Here is a 19,187-nt window from a genome sequence, read left to right as displayed (position 1 = left end):
GAGGGTTCTCAAGGACAAAAGGAAGACAGAACTAAAATCATCCTTATTTATTTACTTATTTCCACCGCTTGTTTATTTAAGTAATCTTTACACCCAGAATGGGCTTGACCTCATGACCCTGAGATCAAGAGTTGTATGCCCTTCTGACTGAGCCAGCCAGGCACCCCTCTTACTTTTATTTTATTTTTAAAGATTTACTTATTTGAGAGAGAGAGATCACAAGTAGGCAGAGAGGTAGACAGAGAGGGGGAAGCAGACTCACTGCTGAGCAGGGAGCTGGATGCCGAGCTTGATCCCAGGACCCTGGGATCATGACCTAAGCCGAAGGCAGAGGCTTTAACCCACTGAGCCACCCAGGCCCCCCTACTCTTTTCTTTTAACTCCCTACACAGACACGCACCATTTCAGAATAACAATACAAATATTGCAACAAATATAACTCCTGAAAATTCTGAAGCTTTTTTTTTTTTGCATATGTTCCTCCCGTTCTCCATTTAAAAAAATGTTGTACTATTCTACATGATCAGAGCATAGGGTTGTTACTATGACGCTCTCTTCCGCTTAGCTTCATCTAGTCTTAGTTCAACAGTGAACGATTTCTCAAGTTCTCACCAGGAGTCCTTATGTCAACGTCTCTAGTCAACTCTGGTCAACTGAAGTTCAGGCTCCAGCACAGCACTGATCAATAAACCTCCCTGTGCTGATGTGCTGCCCTGTGTATCTGTCGTCCAATATGGCACCCACCAGGCACACGTGACTACGAAGCACTTGAAATGTGGTCAGTTCAAGTAAAAAAACCAGTGTAAATTTGGTTTGATACTAATTTAAATGTAAGTAGTCCCACGGCATTGGTGACTAGGTTTCATATTGGATCATACATCTAGCTCTAACAGATTCCTCATGGGAGTAATCCTTAAGTTTCTACACAATAATCTGTGCCCTTTATAGCTTAAAGTTGCTTTTGCTGCATATAAAGTCTTTGGATTACACTTTTGTTCTTTGAATAGCTCTAATGTTACTCTATTCTCTACTCATTTTTTTTTTCTCTACGATTTTATTTATTTATTTGACAGAGAGAGTCACAAGTAGACAGAGAGGCAAGGCAGAGGGAGAGGGGGAAGCAGGCTCCCTCCTCAGCAGAGAGCCCGATGTGGGGCTCAATCCCAGGACCCTGAGATCATGACCTGAGCTGAAGGCAGAGGTTTAACCCACTGAGCCACCCAGGTGCCCCACTCTATTCTCTACTTGTATATAGCATTGCTTTTGAAAAGTCTGATGATAACCTGATTTCCTTCCTTTATATATCACATGTTCTTTTTTTCTGGATCCCAAAGGAATTTTTCTTTTTCTTGTAGGTTCAGAATTTTACTAGACTATGTCTTATTGTTGCTTTTTCTGGGCTGATGTTCTCAGCTCCATGATGTACTCTTTCAAAAGTAGTTTTAAATTTTCATTTCAGGAATATTTTTTTTTTTAAGATTTTATTTATTTATTTGAGAGAGAGGCAGTGAGAAAGAGCATGAGCAAGGAGAAGGTCAGAGGGAGAGGCAGACTCCCCGTGGAGCCGGGAGCCCGATGCGGGACTCGATCCCAGGACCCCGGTATCATGACCCGAGCCCAAAGCAGTCGTCCAACCAACTGAGCCACCCAGGTGTCCCTCATTTCAGGAATATTTTATTGTAGTTTTTAGGATGTGTTCTGTTCCCATGCCTTCATTTTCTTCAGAGCTTCCTTTATGTGTATGTTCTAACTTCTTTGCCCATTTTAGATATTTGCTATTTTCCCTGTAATCTTTTTTTATTTCATTTTGATTTTTAAAATTTTCTTCCCTTTCATCCTATTTGTTGTTAAGGCTTTACTGTGCTTCATTGTTAGTGCATACCTTGCAGTCCAGTCTTTTTTTCTGGTATGATTTTTTATTTCTAGTTCTTTACTGTGTGTTGTCACTTTGCTTCTGAGATTTTTCCAATTTTGATTTGTGTTGTTCTTTCATGTCTTGAATGATGTGCTTAAAAAAAACTCTAGCTTGCAGTGGCTCCTGGGATCAAGCCCCACATCGGGCTCTCTGCTCAGTAGGAAGCCTGCTTCCCTCTCTCTCTGCCTGCCTCTCTGCCCATCTCTGTCTGTGAAATAAATGGATAAAATCTTAAAAAAAAAAAAAATTCTAGCTTGCTTTAACATAGTAGGCCCGTTTTGATCTCTTTTGTAGCCATGTCTTTCCAGTATGCTTCCTTTATCAGTAGGGATGTTATGCACTCCTTATTCCTTTTTTTTTTTTTTTGCCTCTAATTAACTTTGTATGAGATTAACCAAGTTACTTTTTTATTGTTTATTTTATATAAAATTAACTTTCTGAGCTTTGAGAATGAGGCAGGATTTAGGAAAGATTTTTTTAATATCACAGTGCTCACTCTTCTGTCGTTTTGGTGTAGGGGTAACACAATGTGGCAGCTTACTTTCAATTCCTCTCCCCCTCTTTGATTTGGATATTTTAATCCCTTCCTCTCTCTTATCCCTAACCTGCTTACTTTCAATTCTACTTCCAGCAGTTTCTTCTTAGTGTGAGAAGGGAGCACAGCACCCTCAAACTTCCTCGGGCCTTTGGAGTGACAAATCTTTCCCATTTTCAGTTTCTGTTCTCAAATCGGCTCACCACCTTTTCCAGTGAATAGCTGTTGGTTATCTGTGAGTTCCTTTGTTCTCACGTACGTCAGACAGCTTCCTCCACTATTGTTGCTTCCTTATTTCTTCCATACAGGTACTGTTATCATCTTGGCCTTATGGCTGTGTAGAATGTATTCATAAACGTTTGTATTTTACAGTTTAAGTGATATCCTGTCACCTAGTGTTTGGTTTTGGTACCTGGTAGCTCTATTACTATTTGATAATTTGGAGAGAGTAAGAAACTATGCTTTTGCTACCATCTCCCCAGAATCTCTGGTTATTTCTTAGTTTCTTTCTTTTTTAAAAGATTCTATTTATTTATGATAGAGATAATGAGTGAGGGAATACAAGCACGGGGGAGCTGGAGAGGGAGAAGCAGGCTCCCCGCTGAGCAGGGAGCCCAGTATGGGGTTGGATCCCAGGATGCTGGGATCATGACCTGAGCTGAAGGAAGATGCTTAACGACTGAGCCCCCCAGGTGGTACCCCTATTTTCTTAGTTTCCTATTTCTTTTCTTTTTTTTTTTTTTTTAAAGATTTTATTTATTTATTTGACAGACAGAGATCACAAGTAGGCAGAGAGGCAGGCAGAGAGAGAGGAAGGGAAGCAGGCTCCCTGCTGAGCAGAGAGCCCGATGCGGGACTCGATCCCAGGACCCTGAGATCATGACCTGAGCCGAAGGCAGCGGCCCAACCCACCGAGCCACCCAGGCGCCCCTTTAGTTTCCTATTTCTTACTGAAACTCTCCATCTGTTCACTCACTGTACTTATATATGTTCCTTTAACTCTGTGAACATATCTATGATAGCTGCTTTAAAGTCCTTGTTTGCTAATTGAAATATTAGGATTACTCAGGATCTTTTATTGACTATTTTTCTTGATTATGGGTCATTTTCTGATTCTTTTCCTGATTCTTCTCATGTCTAGTGTTTTTTGTTTTTTTTTTTAACTGAATACTGGAATTACTTTTGTAATCAGAAAATAAAAACTCCAAATTTTATTTATTTTTAAAAGACTTTAAGTAATCTCTACACCCAACATGGGGCTTGAGCCCCAAGTTCAAGATCAAGAGACACATGCTCCACTGACTGAGCCAGCCAGGCATCCTCAAATTTATTTAACAATGTGAGTGTGTGTGTGTTAACTAGGTGTGTCTAGATGCCCAATCCTATGATTTAGTGAATAAAACAGTCTTAGAAAGTAATCAGGAGCTTTGCAAAGCTCCTGAGCTTTGGGGGTCTGTATATTTGTTTAGTCATTTATTCCTAATGTACCCATATTCCAACTCACACTCCTAAGAAGCAATGGGATCTGTAGAAGTCCTACCTGCCATTGACAGGCCAGGTACGGGTTATGTCACTCACATAGCAAGAAGACTCACAACCTCCATCCAGCAGCACCATTTCCCCATCCTGCAACAAAAGTATGATATGTCAAAGTAGGTGACCTTATGATTAAACTCTTTGTGTCCTTCATTATATATATATATATATATATATATATATTTAAAAAGCTAATTTAAAAGAGACTAATCTTTTCTGATTCCTTCTTATAAGAAACAGCATCTCAATTTTTCAAATGAATTCACAATGACTCAAGGAAGTGGCTGTTGTATAGTAGTGCATAGGCCCTGGAACCACACCACTTGGGTTTGAATTACTAGGTGTAAACAGCACATCATAAACGGTACCATTATCGCTAATATGTTTAAAATTCCTATATAAGTTGGTATCCAGGGCCTTATTCAAATACGATTACCCTTAATCATTTAACTTTAGAATATCATTTCCCCCCTTTGCTTCCCTTCAGAATACATGTGGAGGAAAAAGAAAACTTTGGGTTTATTTCTCTCTTGTTACTTGTCCTGTTATATTGAAATTATCTATTGTGTCCTTGAAGACAGGGTACATCTTATTTATGTATAAATAAGCACACAACTTGGGATGTAGTAGAATAATGGTTCAATGGGTGTAGGTATTTAATAATGGCAACCTTCATAAATGGATGTTGGATTTTGTTTTGGCAAAATGACAGAATACCTTTCTTGTTAGAAAACAACTAGATCTTGGATACAAACATATTTTACAGAAGGCTGACATTACATAATATAAGAGATGCCTTAAAGACTTTCTCTTAAAAGATACCCCAGAACTGAAACTAGAACTGAGAGTAGTGATAAGGTAAGTGGTACAGTATATATAGAAAAGGTGATATTCCCCTGAGGTCCTGCAGCAAAGAGTGGGGACAATGAGCCAGCGATTCTCACATTAATCCAGGATTCCCACAGGGGATACAAGAGTCCCAGGTCATTAGGACCACTTATCTTTTGGCAAAAGCATATTCAAACAACTTTTGGAGAAAATTTCTCCCAAATCTGGACATGATTTCCAAAAAATAACATCCAGTAAATAGATGTGAGCTCACAACCAAAGGTTGTCAAGCACACAGGGTAGGTCACCATACGTGAGAGTCAGCAGGAACAACACTGACCAAATTTAGAGCTTCCAGAACTACAGGTAAGGGAATGACTAGATACAGAATAGCTATTATGAAATGTTTAAAGGGATAAAGAACAGAACCACAAAGATGAGTAAGCAATAAGAGGCAACTGACAAGAACTATGCTGATTTGAAAGGAACCAGAAGGAAAGAAAAAACTACTTCTGAAGTCAATCACTCAGTGGATGGCCAAAGAAGCAGATTAGATAACCGAAGGGAAACTGGCTTCCTGGAAGAGAGACGTACCCAAGTCCCCTAGAATATGACAGAGAGAGACAAGGCAAATGTAAACACGAAAGTTAGCTTACTGGAAACAGAAAGAGGTCTAACACACATCTACCTGAAATTGCTGAAGGAGTGAATACAGAGAATGTAGGAGAGACGATATCAGTGTCTGAGAATTTCCTAGAACTGATGAAGAACATGAATGCAAATTTCAGAAGGGGAAGGTATCATAATGACTATATGTAAAAATAAATCTATTCTTAGACACGCAATAAAACTGAAAAATACCAAAGAAAACTTTTAAAAATTATTATTTATCTATCCATTTTTTAAGAGAGCACACGTATGTGCAAATAGTGGGGGGAGGGGCACAGAGAAAGAGAGAGAGAGAGAGAGAATGAATCTTAACCAGACTCCACACTGAGCACTGAGCCCATGGCGGGGGGGTGGTTGTGGGATGGGGTGGGGAGCTTGATCTCAGGACTCTGAGATCATGATCTGAGCCGAAATCAAGAGCTGGATACCCAAGGGACTAAGCCACCCAGGTGCACCACCAAAGAAATGAAATCTTAAAGCAGTCAAAGCAAAAAGAGAGTTCCCATAAGAATGATAATTAGTGTTTTGTTTGTTTTTATTTTATTTCAAGATTTTATTTATTTATGTGAGAGAAAGTGGCGGGAGAAGAGAGAGAGAACATACAAGCACAAGCACAAGCAGGGGGAGGGTCAGAGGGAGAAGCAGATTCCCCGCTGAGCAGGGAGCTCGATGCCAGGCTGGATCCCAGGACTCTGGGATCATCACTTGAGCCGAAGGGAGACACTTAACTGAGCCACACAGGCGCTCCTTGTTTGTTTTTAATCTGCAAGACAGAAAAGAATCTAGGATTGTTTCCTTGGTATAGCCATCATCAAGAATTGAGAATAAAATAAAGATATTTTACTAAAAAAAAGAAAAAAAGAAAAGAAAATTTTATCAGCCACAGACCTTCATCTAAAAGATTTCCTTTAGGCTGAAGGATCCCAGGAGAGCCATTGAAGATGTAAGGAGGAAAGGTGAACATGCATGTAATCCTAACCCTAACCCTAACCCTAACCCTAACTCTGTCAGAAGGGTTCTGCTTTGGCCTGTTGCTGAGAGCTCCACACAGCTGTGGTTAGACGCAGAAGCACAGGGCAGCCTGTTCTGACTACATTTCTATCAGATGCCCACTACCGAGTGCACACCAGAGCTCTCCCATATGCCCCGGTGGTACCCCACATTCTCACAGCTTGTTGAGGACCTTGCCCACAGACTTCACCAGAAAAAGCCTTGCAAACTTTCAGATAACCAAAGCAAGACCATGACCTAGAAGTTCTCAGCTTATTTTTCTCTTGGGCCAATTTATCTAATAATGGCAATACTCTTCTCTCCCTGTATGGCTACACTGGTGCTTATTCTCCAGTTTTTTAAGAACGGACAGTATATTATTTAGGAATAGACACTGGTGGTAAAATTATGAAGAAAAACAACAAAAATGATTAAAACAAAAAGTCAAGATGGTAGGAGACAGAAAGGGGGATGTGTTTGAGCTTGCCCAGGGGACTACTAATGTTCTTCTCATCCTAGATGGTAGATACATGGTTATTCATTTGATTTTTATTATTATTATTATTTTTTAAACATTTTATTCGCTTATTTGACAGAGATCACAAGTAGGTAGAGAGGCAGGCAGAGAGAGAGGGGGAAGCAGGCTCCCTGCCGAGCAGAGAGCCCGATGCGGGGCTCAATCCCAGGACCCTGGAATCATGACCTGAGCCGAAGACTGAGGCTTTAACCCACTGAGCCACCCAGGTGCCCCTCGATTATTATTTTTAAACAGTACATTACATTTATTGTTTTTAATATATGACACATTTAACAACTTCGGAAAACCTTGTGGAATGTAATGAAAGTGAGAAATTCATCCTTAGACACTTAGAGTAAAAAAAAGAAGGATGAAAATTCATGAGTTTAGCATCTAATTTTAGAAGCCACAAAAAGAACAAGAGAATCAACACAAAAAGTAGAAGGGTGAAATTAATGAAGGCAAGGGCCCAGTGTAATGAAATAATAAACAAAGATAAAATAGCCTTAATGATGTGAAAAGTTGGTTTTACAAGAATAATAAAACCCAATAAACCTCTGGTAAGATTTCTTTTTTAGCCAAAGTTTTTGAGATTTAATGTATGCATAGTAAATGCACAGATCTTAAGTATATAGAGTTAAAAGAGTTAAGTCAGTTTTGTCAAATGCCCTCAAGCTCCTTCCTGGTCAATATTCCCATAAGAAGAAACCACTGATCTGATTTCTATCAACATAGGTTAGTTTTGTCCATTTTAGAAATTCATATAAATGGAATCATATAGTTTATAATTTTTTGTCTTATTCACTCAGCATAATGCTTTTGACATTATTCACTGGTAGTCCAGTGGTTTGTTCCCTTTTATTTGACAAATATACCACATGGCAATTTCCTTATCTAATATCCTGGTGATGGACACTTGGTCTATTAGTAGTGAACTTGCTATGAACATTCTTGTACAAGGCAACTTGTGGATCTGTTTTAGTTTTTCTTGAAAAATACCTATAAATGGAATTGCTGGTGTACAGAGTAAATGTATGTTTACTTTTTAAAAAGAAAGAGAAAAAGCATTGACTTCGGGCTGTCCTTTTCCCTGCAGCCTCTGCTCTGGCAGGAGTACCCTGGCCGACCTCCAGACATGTGTGGAGGCTTTGGACAGAGGCAGCCCCAGGATGACTTGAAAGTAGGGCACCCTTGGCCCTGAAGAGTTTCTGTACGGCATCTTCAGACGCCTTTACCTGAGTGAGAAAGCTGCTCCATCAGGACCTCAGAAGTCTGACAGCCCTGTGACACCAGGAAAGGATATTCCTGTGAAGCTACTGCAGGACACGAGGCGCTCTACAACACTGACAACGTTTACTGCATGTTGATGAGGTGCCAGAATTAGTAAACTCATTCTACATTATCTTAATCTTCTCAACAGGTCTATGAGGTACTGCTGTTATTTGCCCAAGGTCACAGTGGGTCCAGGAACTACTGTAGTGTTCAATTAATCTAGCTCCAAAGCTAGTGTTTGATTTGGACTTATAAGTATGGTGCCCCCAAGTCTTTCCAACTAATTCTAATAAATAATTGCTTGCCTTCTTCAATCAAAAAAGAGAGAGAGAGAGAGAGAAAAGACAAAAATATATCAAGAACATAAAAAGGTACATAACTGGGCCCCTGGGTGGCTCAGGCGTTAAGCGTCTGCCTGCGGTTCAGGTCGTGATCCCAGCATCTTGGGATCGAGTCCTCCATCAGGTTCCCTGCTTGCTGGGAAGCCTGCTTCTCCCACTCCCTCTGCTTGTATTACCTCTCTCACTGTCAAATAAATAAAATCTTAAAAAAAAAAAAGGTACATAACTATAATTATAAAGGATTAAAAGTAATTTTAAAAATTAAGACAAAGTGGTAGAAAAATATAACCTACCAAACTGTCTCAGGAAAAGTGAAGCATATGTTGATATAATCACTTTGGAAATGTTTGGTATTTTCTACTATAATGCAAATATGCATACCTATGACCCATCAATTCCATTATTATGTCCCTTAGACAAACTTGGTAACTTGTACACCAGGTATAACACACAAGAATGTTCACAGTACATTGTTCATAATGGTAAAAACTTAGAAACTATATAAATGGCCACCTATGGATATTTATCACACTAATAAATTAAAACTGATAGTTTTACAGTATTTGCTAATTTGTTTAAAAATAACAATAAACCTATTTCATGTTAAGTGACATTTTTAACTTAAAGTAATTGTTTTTCTTTTTTTTTTTTTGAATATTTTATTTATTTATTTGACAGAGATCACAAGCAGGCAGAGAGGCAGGCGGGGGAGGGGCGGGAAGCAGGCTCCCTGCTAAACAGATTCCTGACTCAGGGGCTCAATCCCAGGACACTGACATCATGACCTGAGCCGAAGGCAGAGGCTTAACCCACTGAGCCAACCAGGAGCCTCTTTTCTTTTTTTTTAAACAGTCTTTAATTTAATTAATTAATTTATTTGACAGAGAGAGAGAAAAAAAGAGAGGTAGAGAGCAGGTACAAGCGGAGGGAATGGCAGGCAGGGGAGAAGCAGGGTCCCTGCTCAGCAAGGACCCTGATGTGGGGCTTGATTCCATGACCTGGGATCATGACCTGAGCTGAAGGCAGCCGCTTAACCAACTGAGCTATCCAGGTGCCCCGAAAAGTAACTATTTTTCTAAATAAAAGTATGTAGTTAGAAATGCTGCACTGTTGTATAGTTTTATAAATCTTTGTCTAGTGTAACAGAAAACAGCTAAAATCTCATATTACTTCTCCTCCTCCAGTCTGGTGTGGTATTGCAGGTCATAAAGCCACTGGGTTACTTCCTTGTACACTTGAGAGAGTAAGAGTGGAAAAGACAAATGATGTCTGGGTATTCTTGTAAAAATGTATTTAACCTCACAGACCACAGTTTCATTGCTGTTCTATGCTACAATAATTAAAATGAACAAACTGCGGTGGTATGCAACATACGTTATATGAAAAAGACAGACATAATATTTCAAATACATAAAGCTCAAACATGACCGAAGCCAAACTACATTCAACTATATGGTTTATTAGTAGGAAAATAAAATGCGAAGCAAAGAAATGATGACCATCAAAATCAGGAGAGTGGTTCTCCCCACTAGGGAGAGAAGTTATCACTGGGAAGAACCACATGGTAGAATAAGCTTCTTAGGAGTGGAGGGAGAGTAACGTCCTGTTTCAGGCGTTCATAATTTTTTTTCTGTAAAGGGCTAGATAGCACATACTTTTTACTTTGTGGACCATACGGTCTCCAGTGCAAGTACTCAACTCTGCCACTGTGGGAAGAAAGCAGGAACATCTGTATTCCAATAAAACCTTTTCACAAAACAAAATGGGAGGCTGGATTTGGTGCAGAGAGCTGTAGCTTGTCAATACCATGGTTACATGGGTGTCCACTTTATAATTACTCATTAAACTGTTCCTTTATGTTTTAAGCACTTTATCAGTAGTTACGTTTCCTAATAAGAAATGTCAAAAAGAAAAAAAAAAGAAAGAGAAAGCTTTAGGATATTAAAGAAATTGAATGAGTAGTTAAAAAAAAGGTTTACAAAGGAAAATATTAGGCCCAAATAGTTCTACAGGTATATTCCATCCAATTTTCAAAAAAACTTTAACTCAAATCTTTCACAATATTAAGAAAAGAAACTACTCATTTTATGAACTTAGTTTGGACTTGATATGAAAATCAGAAAAAGACAATATGAGAAAAACAAGCCAATCTCACTCAAGAAAACAAATCAGAACATCCTAAACAACACATTAGCAAGGTGAAACTAGTAGTGCTAAAGATAAAAAAGATGCTTAATTTCACTGATAATTAAGGTAACAGAAATTAAGACCACAATGATACTGTTTTATACCAATTAGAATGGTAGAAATTAAGAAGTCTGATAACATTAGGGGATAGAGAGGATGTAGTCAAGAGAATTACACACCACTGGTAGTAGTACAAACAGATACAAATACTTGGGAAAACACATTGTATTATCTTCTCACACTTATGAATTTAAAAAAGTTCCAAAAAACTACTTATAGCAGTATATAGTTTTATGTAGTTCACAAACAGGCAGAGCTAAATAATATTATTTGGGGAATCATATATACGTTGATACAGCCACTTCAAAAAATCGAGGGAAGACAAAAATTTAGGATAAACAGTTAGTTACCTCTGGGAGGGAGGTAATAGGATAGCAAAGCATAAAGACACTTAAGTAGATGCATAGAATTGGTAGTGTTCTCTTCTTGGGCTAAGTGATCAGTTCATGGGTATTCATTTAAAAAATACACTGTGTAATTTATGTATTTGCTATATTTATTTTCCTGAAATTATTGAAAATTAAAACAGATAAATAAAAGTGGACTTCGGGGGCGCTTGGGGGGCTCAATCGGTTAGCTCAGGTCATGATCCTAGGGTCCTGGGATCGAGCCCCACATTGGGCTCTCTGCTTGGCGGGATGTCTGCTTTTCCCTCTCCCTCTGTCTACTGCTTTGCCTCTTGTGCTTTCTCTCTCTGCCAAATAAATAAATAAAATCTTAAAAAAAAGAAACCCCAAAAACTAAAAAATATAAAAAATAAAAAAATAAAAGTAGATTTGGGAGTGCCCGGGTGGCTCAGTTGGTTAAGCATCTGACTCTTGATCTCAGCGTCATTGAGTTTAAGTGCTGCACTGGGCTCCAGGATGACAAAACCCCTTCCCACATCTTTAAAAAAAAAAAAAAAAAAAAAAAAAAAAAAAAAAAAAAAAAAAAGTGGACTTAATAAAGCATATACAGGGCACCTGGGTGGCTCAGTTGGTTGAGCGGCTGCCTTCAGTTTGGGTCATAATCCCAGGGTCCTGGGATTGAGTCCCACATAGGGCTCTCTGCTCAGTGGGGAGTCTGCTGTTCCCCCTACTTGTACATGCTCTGTCAAATAAAAAAAAAGAAAAGAAATAAAGGCATATACAATTCTCTACGTGTATAGTCACTTGGGGGGGGGAACTATAAAAGATCAGCTTCCTCACAGCTAATAAGGCACTATTAAAAATTTGTCTACTCCCAAAATATGCATGACCCGCTGTTGCCCAAGTCCTCTGAGGAGGAATGTTATTAAAAATTATAAGCAGAAAAAAAAATAAGCAGAGGCTTTACAGTAGAATTCTCAGCTCTGCCATAATGAGTTGCCTAATTTTTTAAGTTTATTTTCCTCATCTGTTGAACAGGCATGTTAATAACTGCTCCTATCTCAGAGTGCTAATACGAGAATCAAATGAGATAATGTCTGTAAAATCATTTTATAAACAATAAAGTGCTTTAGAAGTGGCACCAGAGGAAGTGGCACTGAAGGGCATTTTGTGTACCTTGATGAGCTGATTATTCTTCACATAATGCAAAGTGTTTGACCGATTACCTCCAGCGACCACAGGCGGGTAGGCCAAGATGTCTGCACCACGGGCCCGGCATTCAAATTCAAACTGAAAAACAAGAGCCAAGCGTGACAGAAGACAGGATTTCCTCAGGACTGTGCCAGCCCAGGCTCCCTCCAACAAACAGCCCATCTCTCCATTCAAGTCCTTCTTTTCCATCATTACTGGAGAACGAGTCATCAAATCTAACCGAACTTCTTATACTGCAATTCCACTCTATTTTTTATTCTCCCCCCCATCCCGTTATTTGACCCTATTATTAAGTCTGTTCTGTTCCTCTGAGTGCTCCAAATTTCCTGTGATTTTCAAATTAAGTCCAGAAGAGGACACAGAAAACCTACGATCACGGCTGAGTACAGAGATACAGTCGAGTAACGCTCCCATTTTTTATTCTTATTTAGGTAAACGCTGGAATACAGCTTCTGGTTTTAATGACAGCTCTGCGTTACTAATTTCAACTTTTTTTTTTTAAAGATTTTTTCTTTAATTTATTTATTTGACAGACAGAGATCACAAGTAGGCAGAGAGGCAGGCAGAGAGAGAGGAGGAAGCAGGCTCCCTGCCGAGCAGAGAGCCCGATGTGGGGCTCGATCCCAGGACCCTAGGATCATGACCTGAGTCAAAGGCAGAGTCTTAACCACTGAGCCACCCAGGCGCCCCACTAATTTCAACTTTTTAAACAGCTACCAACCTACATGTGCTGGAAAAGTGCAAACGGTAAATTCTACTGCTTTTACTTTGTCCAAGGACAAAGCTGGAGAGTGGCGAGAAGCGGCTGCTCTTTGCAGTACTACTCCAATCCTTGTCCTTTGCATTTACTTGAACAGTATTCTCCGCTCACATTTGACTTAAGTCTTTGCTTCTTCGTCTGTTCTGCTTTGCAATTTTCTTCATTTAATTGTAGCTCTGTGTATTTTAGACATATCTAAATAAATTATCAATGACCTTTAAGAACCAAATCCTCTCCACTGATACCCTGGTCACTTACATAAAAGCCAACTAGATGCCATCTGCAAATCAATGAAATTACTTTATTTACTATTTTCACCTCCAATAAAACCTTTCCAGTCTTTAAAAGCTCACCTTGGCATAAAGAAAGCCTTCCTCCACAGGAGCTTTACTGGCAAACATGGTCTCTATGAAAGCCTGTAAACAGAAGGGAGGATGAACAGTCTCATTTTAAATAGGCTATTTACTCAAACATTCAAAATACTGGAGCTCAAATGAAAAGCATCCTTCTCCCCAATTTTGTTGACCTGAAGTTGTGACTTTGTGTGTATGATAATACAGATTTCTGAAGAGGAGACTATTGCTTTCAGGACTATTTGCCTGACAACATTTAGCGGAAGGGTGACCCAATAATCAGAATATATAGTGGTGCGCTAGGGTGAGCTACACAGTTACACATTTGCCATTTACGTAATGAAGTAGCCCAGAAATGTATGGAATTATGGGCTGAACAGTCCAGTCTACAGTAGGTTTCCCGACCTCAGCACTGTCGACATTTTGGACTACGTAACTCTTTGTCGGGTGCCAGCAGCACTTCCCCACTGTGCTAATCGGATACTGCCAGATATCCCTTGAAGGACATAACTGCCCCATGTTCAGAATCAGTGACCTAGAGTATAAATCCTTAATTTCTCTGTGATAGCCATTCCACATGTGTGTTTGTTTCCTTTTTTTATGAACGTACATGTCTATAATTCACCACTGTACCCTAATCCAAAAAAAGATTTTTATTAGATCTGATAGACACAACTCATGGCAGAGTTAAAGAAAAGCAAGCCTTAAAAAGAATGGAGCTCAAAAAACTAATAATGCAAACCATAATGACCTTCACGATTACTATGGTAACTATGGATGGGCCGCAAATTTATCTGAGTTTTCTAGCAGCCAGTGTGAAAAGGGAAACTGTCAGCTCTATTTCACACATCTGTGGGATAAAAAGAAATCAGCTGCACAAGGACAGGATTATATGATTCTACCACTCGATTCTCTCAAGTTGTTGTGTTCTAAGAGTGAAGGCAACATGGGAAGGAATGTTTCTGGTAACATTTCTCCAAATACAAGGCAATGACATCACCATAAAGCCCAACAGAGGGAAACAAGTGGGCTGGCCATGGAGACAGCTGCGACTTGCTCCTGCTCCCATTCTGATCCTTGCTCAAATGTTTCCTCCTCAGAGAGGCTTTCCTGACCGCCCTATCTCACTCAGCACCTCGACCACACTTCATCCCTTTCCACTGCTTCCTTTTTCTTCAGAGCATTTAATTTTAGCTGACTATACAGCATGTTTATTTACTGTCTCTCCTCAACTAGAATGTACAATGAGGACAGGGACACATGGCAAGCCTGTCTTGCTCACCACTGTGTCTCTAGAACCTAGGAAGTATCCGGCACTATAGTAAATAATAAATATCTGCTGAATGAATTAGCAATTACAAAGGAAGTTAAAGGATACTTAGTTATATACACACACATATGAATATTGACAATTTGTCAGTGCTACATTTTTAGCATGAAGCTAAAAAAAAAAAAAAAGGACAAAGTGTGGTATCTCCACTGAGGCTCACTCAAAAGAGGGATATTTCTTCTCTTTGCTGCACCCTTTGTCTTTTTATTAATTTCCTTTCAAAACTTTACTAAATAGCACAGAAATTTTGTGCGTGCACACACACACCAACCCCTTATATATGCGTTCATCCACTGATGGATGAGTTATTTGCAACTTCCGGCTATTGTGACCACTGCTTCTGTGAACAAATATTAGAGTACCTGTTTTTAATTCTTCTGGGTATACACCTGGGAGCAGAGTTGTTAGGTCACATGATAAATCTATGTTTAAGTTTTTCAGAAACCTCCAAGCTATTTCCACAGTGGCTGAACCATTTCACAACCACAATGGTAATGTAAAAAGGTTCCAACTTTCTCACTTCCCTACCAACACTTGCTATTTTCCGTTTGCGTGTATTTTAATTTTTTAAATTTATTTTTACATTTTTAATCACCCAGTGCTCATCACTACTGCACTCCTTAGTCACCTATTTCACTCATCCCCCTACCCACCTGACTTCTGGTAACCACGTTGTTTTCTATAGTTCTCTGTAGTTGAGAGTCTGTTTCTTGGTTTGTCTCTTATGTTCCCTTTGATCATTTGCTGTTTCTTAAATTCTGCATATGGGTGAACTCATGTTATCTTTCTTTCACTTAGCATTACACCCTCTCCATCCATATGGCAAGATTTCACTCTTTAAAGCTTAATATTTGGGGCGCCTGGGTGGCTCAGTGGGTTAAAACCTCTGCCTTCAGCTCAGGTCATGATCCCGGGGTCCTGGGAGCGAGCCCCGAATAGGGTTCTCTGCTCAGTGGGGAGCCTGCTTCCTCCTCTCTCTCTGCCTGCCTCTCTGCCTACTTGTGATCTCTGTCTGTCAAATAAATAAAATCTTTAAAAAAAAAAAGGTTAATATTCCATTTTATCTATCTACCTATCCATCCATCCATCTGACTCTTCCTTATTAATTAATTGATGGGCACTTGGGCTGCTTCCATATCTTGGCTATTGTAAATAATGTGGCTATAAACACAGAGGTGCACATATCCCTTTGAATTAGTGTTTTTGTATTTGTTGGGTAAATACCCAGTAGTGCAATTACTAGATCACAGGGCAGTTCTATTTTTAACTTTTTTTTTTTTTTAAAGATTATTTATTTATTTATTTATTTTTCAGAAAGAGAGCGAGCGAGCACGCACAAACAAGAAGAGTGGCAGGCAGAGGCAGAGAGAGAATCAGGCTTCCTTCGGAGCAAGGAGCCCGATGCGGGACTCAATCCCATGACCCTGGGATCATGGCCTGAGCCAAAGGCAAAGGGTTAACCAACTGAGCCACCCAGGCATCCCTCTATTTTTAACTTTTTGAGGAAACTACTGTTTTCCATAATGGCTGCACCAGTTTTTATTCCTACCAACAGTGCAAGAGGGTTCCTTTTTCTCCACATCCTCGCCAATACTTGTTTCTTGATTTTAGATTTTAGCCATTCTGACAGGTGTAAGATGATATCTCACCATGCTTTGACTTGCATTTCCCTGATAAGAAGTGATGATGAGCATCTTATCATCTGCCTTTTGGCATCTGCATGTTTTCCTTGTAGAAATGTCCTGCCCTTTTCAAAATCAGATTATATCGGGACACCTGGGTGGCTCAGTTGGTTAAGCGTCTGCCTTCGGCTCAGGTCGTGATCCCAGCGTCCTGGGATCAAGTCCCACGGGGCTCCTTGCTCGGCAGGGAGCCTGCTTCTCCCTCTGCCTGCCACTCTGCCTGCCTGTGCTTTCTCTCTCTGACCGAAAAAAAAAAAAAAATCAGATTATTGTTTTTTTGGGTGTTGAATTGTGTAAGTTCTTTATATATTTTGGATATATTTTTGGAGTTATGTCATTTGCAAATACCTTCTCCCATTCTGTAGCCTGCCTTTTAGTTTTGTTGATTGTTTCCTTCACTGTGCGGTAGCTTTTTATTTTGATGTAGTCCCAATAGTTTATTTTTGCTTTTGTTTCCTTTGCCTTCGGGGACCTTTTCTTTTTTTAGAGAGAGAGAGTGTACGTACATGTGTATGAGTGATGCAGTGGTGGGGGGAAGCAGAGGGAGAGAATCTAAGCAGGCTCCACGCCCAGTGGGGAGCCGGACATGGCACTTGATCTCATGACCCTGAGATCATGACCCTAGCCAAAGTAAAAGTCGGATGCTTAGCTGACTGAGCCACCCAAACGCCCCAGAGGGACCCTATTTAGAAAAGAGATGCTATAGCCGATCTTAGAGAAATTACTGCTTGTGTTCTCTTAAAGGATTTTTATGGTTTCAGGCCTTGTATTTAGGTCTTTAATGTATTTTGAGTTTATTTTTGTGTATGGCGTAAGGAATCGGTCCAGTTTCATTCTTTTGCATGTTGTTTAGTTTTCCCAGCAGGATTTTATTGAAGAGACTGTCTTTTCCCCATGCAATATTCTTTCTTGCTTTGTCAAGATTAATTAACCATATAAGCATGGGTTTATTTCTGGGCTCTCTATTCTATTCCATTGATCTATGAGTCTATTTTTGTGCCAGTACAATACTGTTTTGATGACTACAGCTTTGAAATAATGAGCAGTCCAGAACCGTGATGCCTCTAGCTTTGCTTTTTCAAAATTGCTTTATTTGGGGTCTTTTGTGGTTCCATACAAATTTTAGGATTGTTTGTTCTAGTTCTGTGAAAAATGCTCTTGGTATTGTGATACGGGTTGTGTTAAACGTGTAGATTGCTTTGGGCAGATAAAGTATTTTAACACTATTTGTTCTTCCAATCCATGAGCATGGAAAGTCTTTCCAGTTCTTTGTGTTGTCTTCGACTTCTTTCATCAGTGTTTTATAGTTTTCAGAGTACAGGTCTTTCACCTCTTTGGTTAGGTTTATTCCTAATTTTAAGTGGGATTGTTTCCTTAATCTCTTTTCTGCTGTTTCATTATTGGGTGTATAGAAATGCAGCAGATTTCTGTAGACTGATTTTGTATCCAGCAACTTCACTGAATTCTTTTATCAGCTCCTGCAGTTTTTTAGTGGTTTTTCGGGTTTTCTCTATATATTATCACATCATCTGCAAATAGTAAAAGTTTTACTTCTTCCTTGCCAATTTGGATACCTTTTATTGCTTTTTTTGTCCGACTGCTGTGGCTATGACTTCCAGTACTATGTTAAGTAAAAGTGGTGAGTGGGGACATCCATGTCTTCTTCCTGACCTTGGGGAAAAGGCTGTTTCTTCCCACTGAAAATGATGCTGGCTGTGGGTTTTTCACATATAGCCTTTATTATGTTAAGGTATGTTCCCTCTAAATTTACTTTGTTGAGGGTTTTGTCATGGATCGGTATTGTACTTTGTCAAATGCTTTTTCTACATCTACTGAAATGATCATATGGTTCTTATCCTTTCTCCTGCTGATGTGATGTATCATGCTGATTGATTTGCAAATATTGACCCACCCTTGCAACCCAGGAAAACAAACCTCACTTGATCATGGTGAATGATTTTTTTTTAATGTATTGCTTCCTTCAGTTTGCTAGTACTTTGTTGAGGATATTTGCATCTATGTTCATCAAAGATATTGACCTGTAGTTATCTTCTATTGTGGGGTCTTTATCTGGTTTTGGTATCAGGGTAATGCTGGCCTCATGGCATGAATGTGGAAGTTTTCCTTCCTTTTCTATTTTCTGGAATAGTTTGGGGAGAGTAGGCATTAATTCTTTTTTTTTTTTTTTTTTTTTTTTAATTTGATAGAGATTACAAGTAGTCAGAGAGGCAGGCAGGAGGGAGAGGAGGAAGCAGGTTGCCCGCTAAGCAGAGAGCCCGATACGGGGCTCGATCCCAGGACCCTGGGATCATGACCTGAGCCGAAGGCAGAGGCTCTAACCCACTGAGCCACTCAGGCGCCCCAGCATTAATTCTTTTTTAAATGCTTGGTAGAATTTGCCTGGGAAGCCATGGGGTCCTGAACTTTTGTTTGTTGGGAGTTTTTTGAGTACTGATTCAATTTCTTTGCTGGTAATGGATCTGTTCAAATTTTCTATTTCTTCCTGTTTTAGTTTTGATAGGTTATATGTTTCTAGGAATTTATTCATTTCTTCTTCTTGTCTGATTTGTTGGCATATAGCTTTTTTTTTTTTTTAAAGATTTTATTTATTTGACAGAGATCACAAGTAGGCAGAGAAGCAAGCATAGAGAGA

At 39.4% G+C, this 19,187-nt stretch overlaps 1 protein-coding gene across 4 annotated transcripts in view; it reads right to left on the bottom strand.

Moving 5' to 3' along the window:
* The window catches only part of XPNPEP3 (X-prolyl aminopeptidase 3), an 82,285-nt gene that overhangs the window by 13,786 nt on the left and 49,312 nt on the right, over positions 1-19,187 (bottom strand). For all 4 annotated transcript variants that reach the window (XM_047741894.1, XM_047741896.1, XM_047741897.1 and 1 more), the window contains 3 exons: positions 13,523-13,585; positions 12,374-12,487; positions 3,991-4,076 (listed from right to left, as the gene is read on the bottom strand). In XM_047741894.1, the coding sequence (XP_047597850.1) occupies positions 3,991-4,076; positions 12,374-12,487; positions 13,523-13,585 (263 nt within the window). The remainder of the gene's footprint in view (positions 1-3,990; positions 4,077-12,373; positions 12,488-13,522; positions 13,586-19,187) is intronic.

This window comes from Lutra lutra, chromosome 8, assembly GCF_902655055.1.
Source record: "Lutra lutra chromosome 8, mLutLut1.2, whole genome shotgun sequence".
NCBI classification, from domain to species: domain Eukaryota; kingdom Metazoa; phylum Chordata; class Mammalia; order Carnivora; family Mustelidae; genus Lutra; species Lutra lutra.
This window is presented reverse-complemented; position numbering and strand designations above follow the sequence as displayed.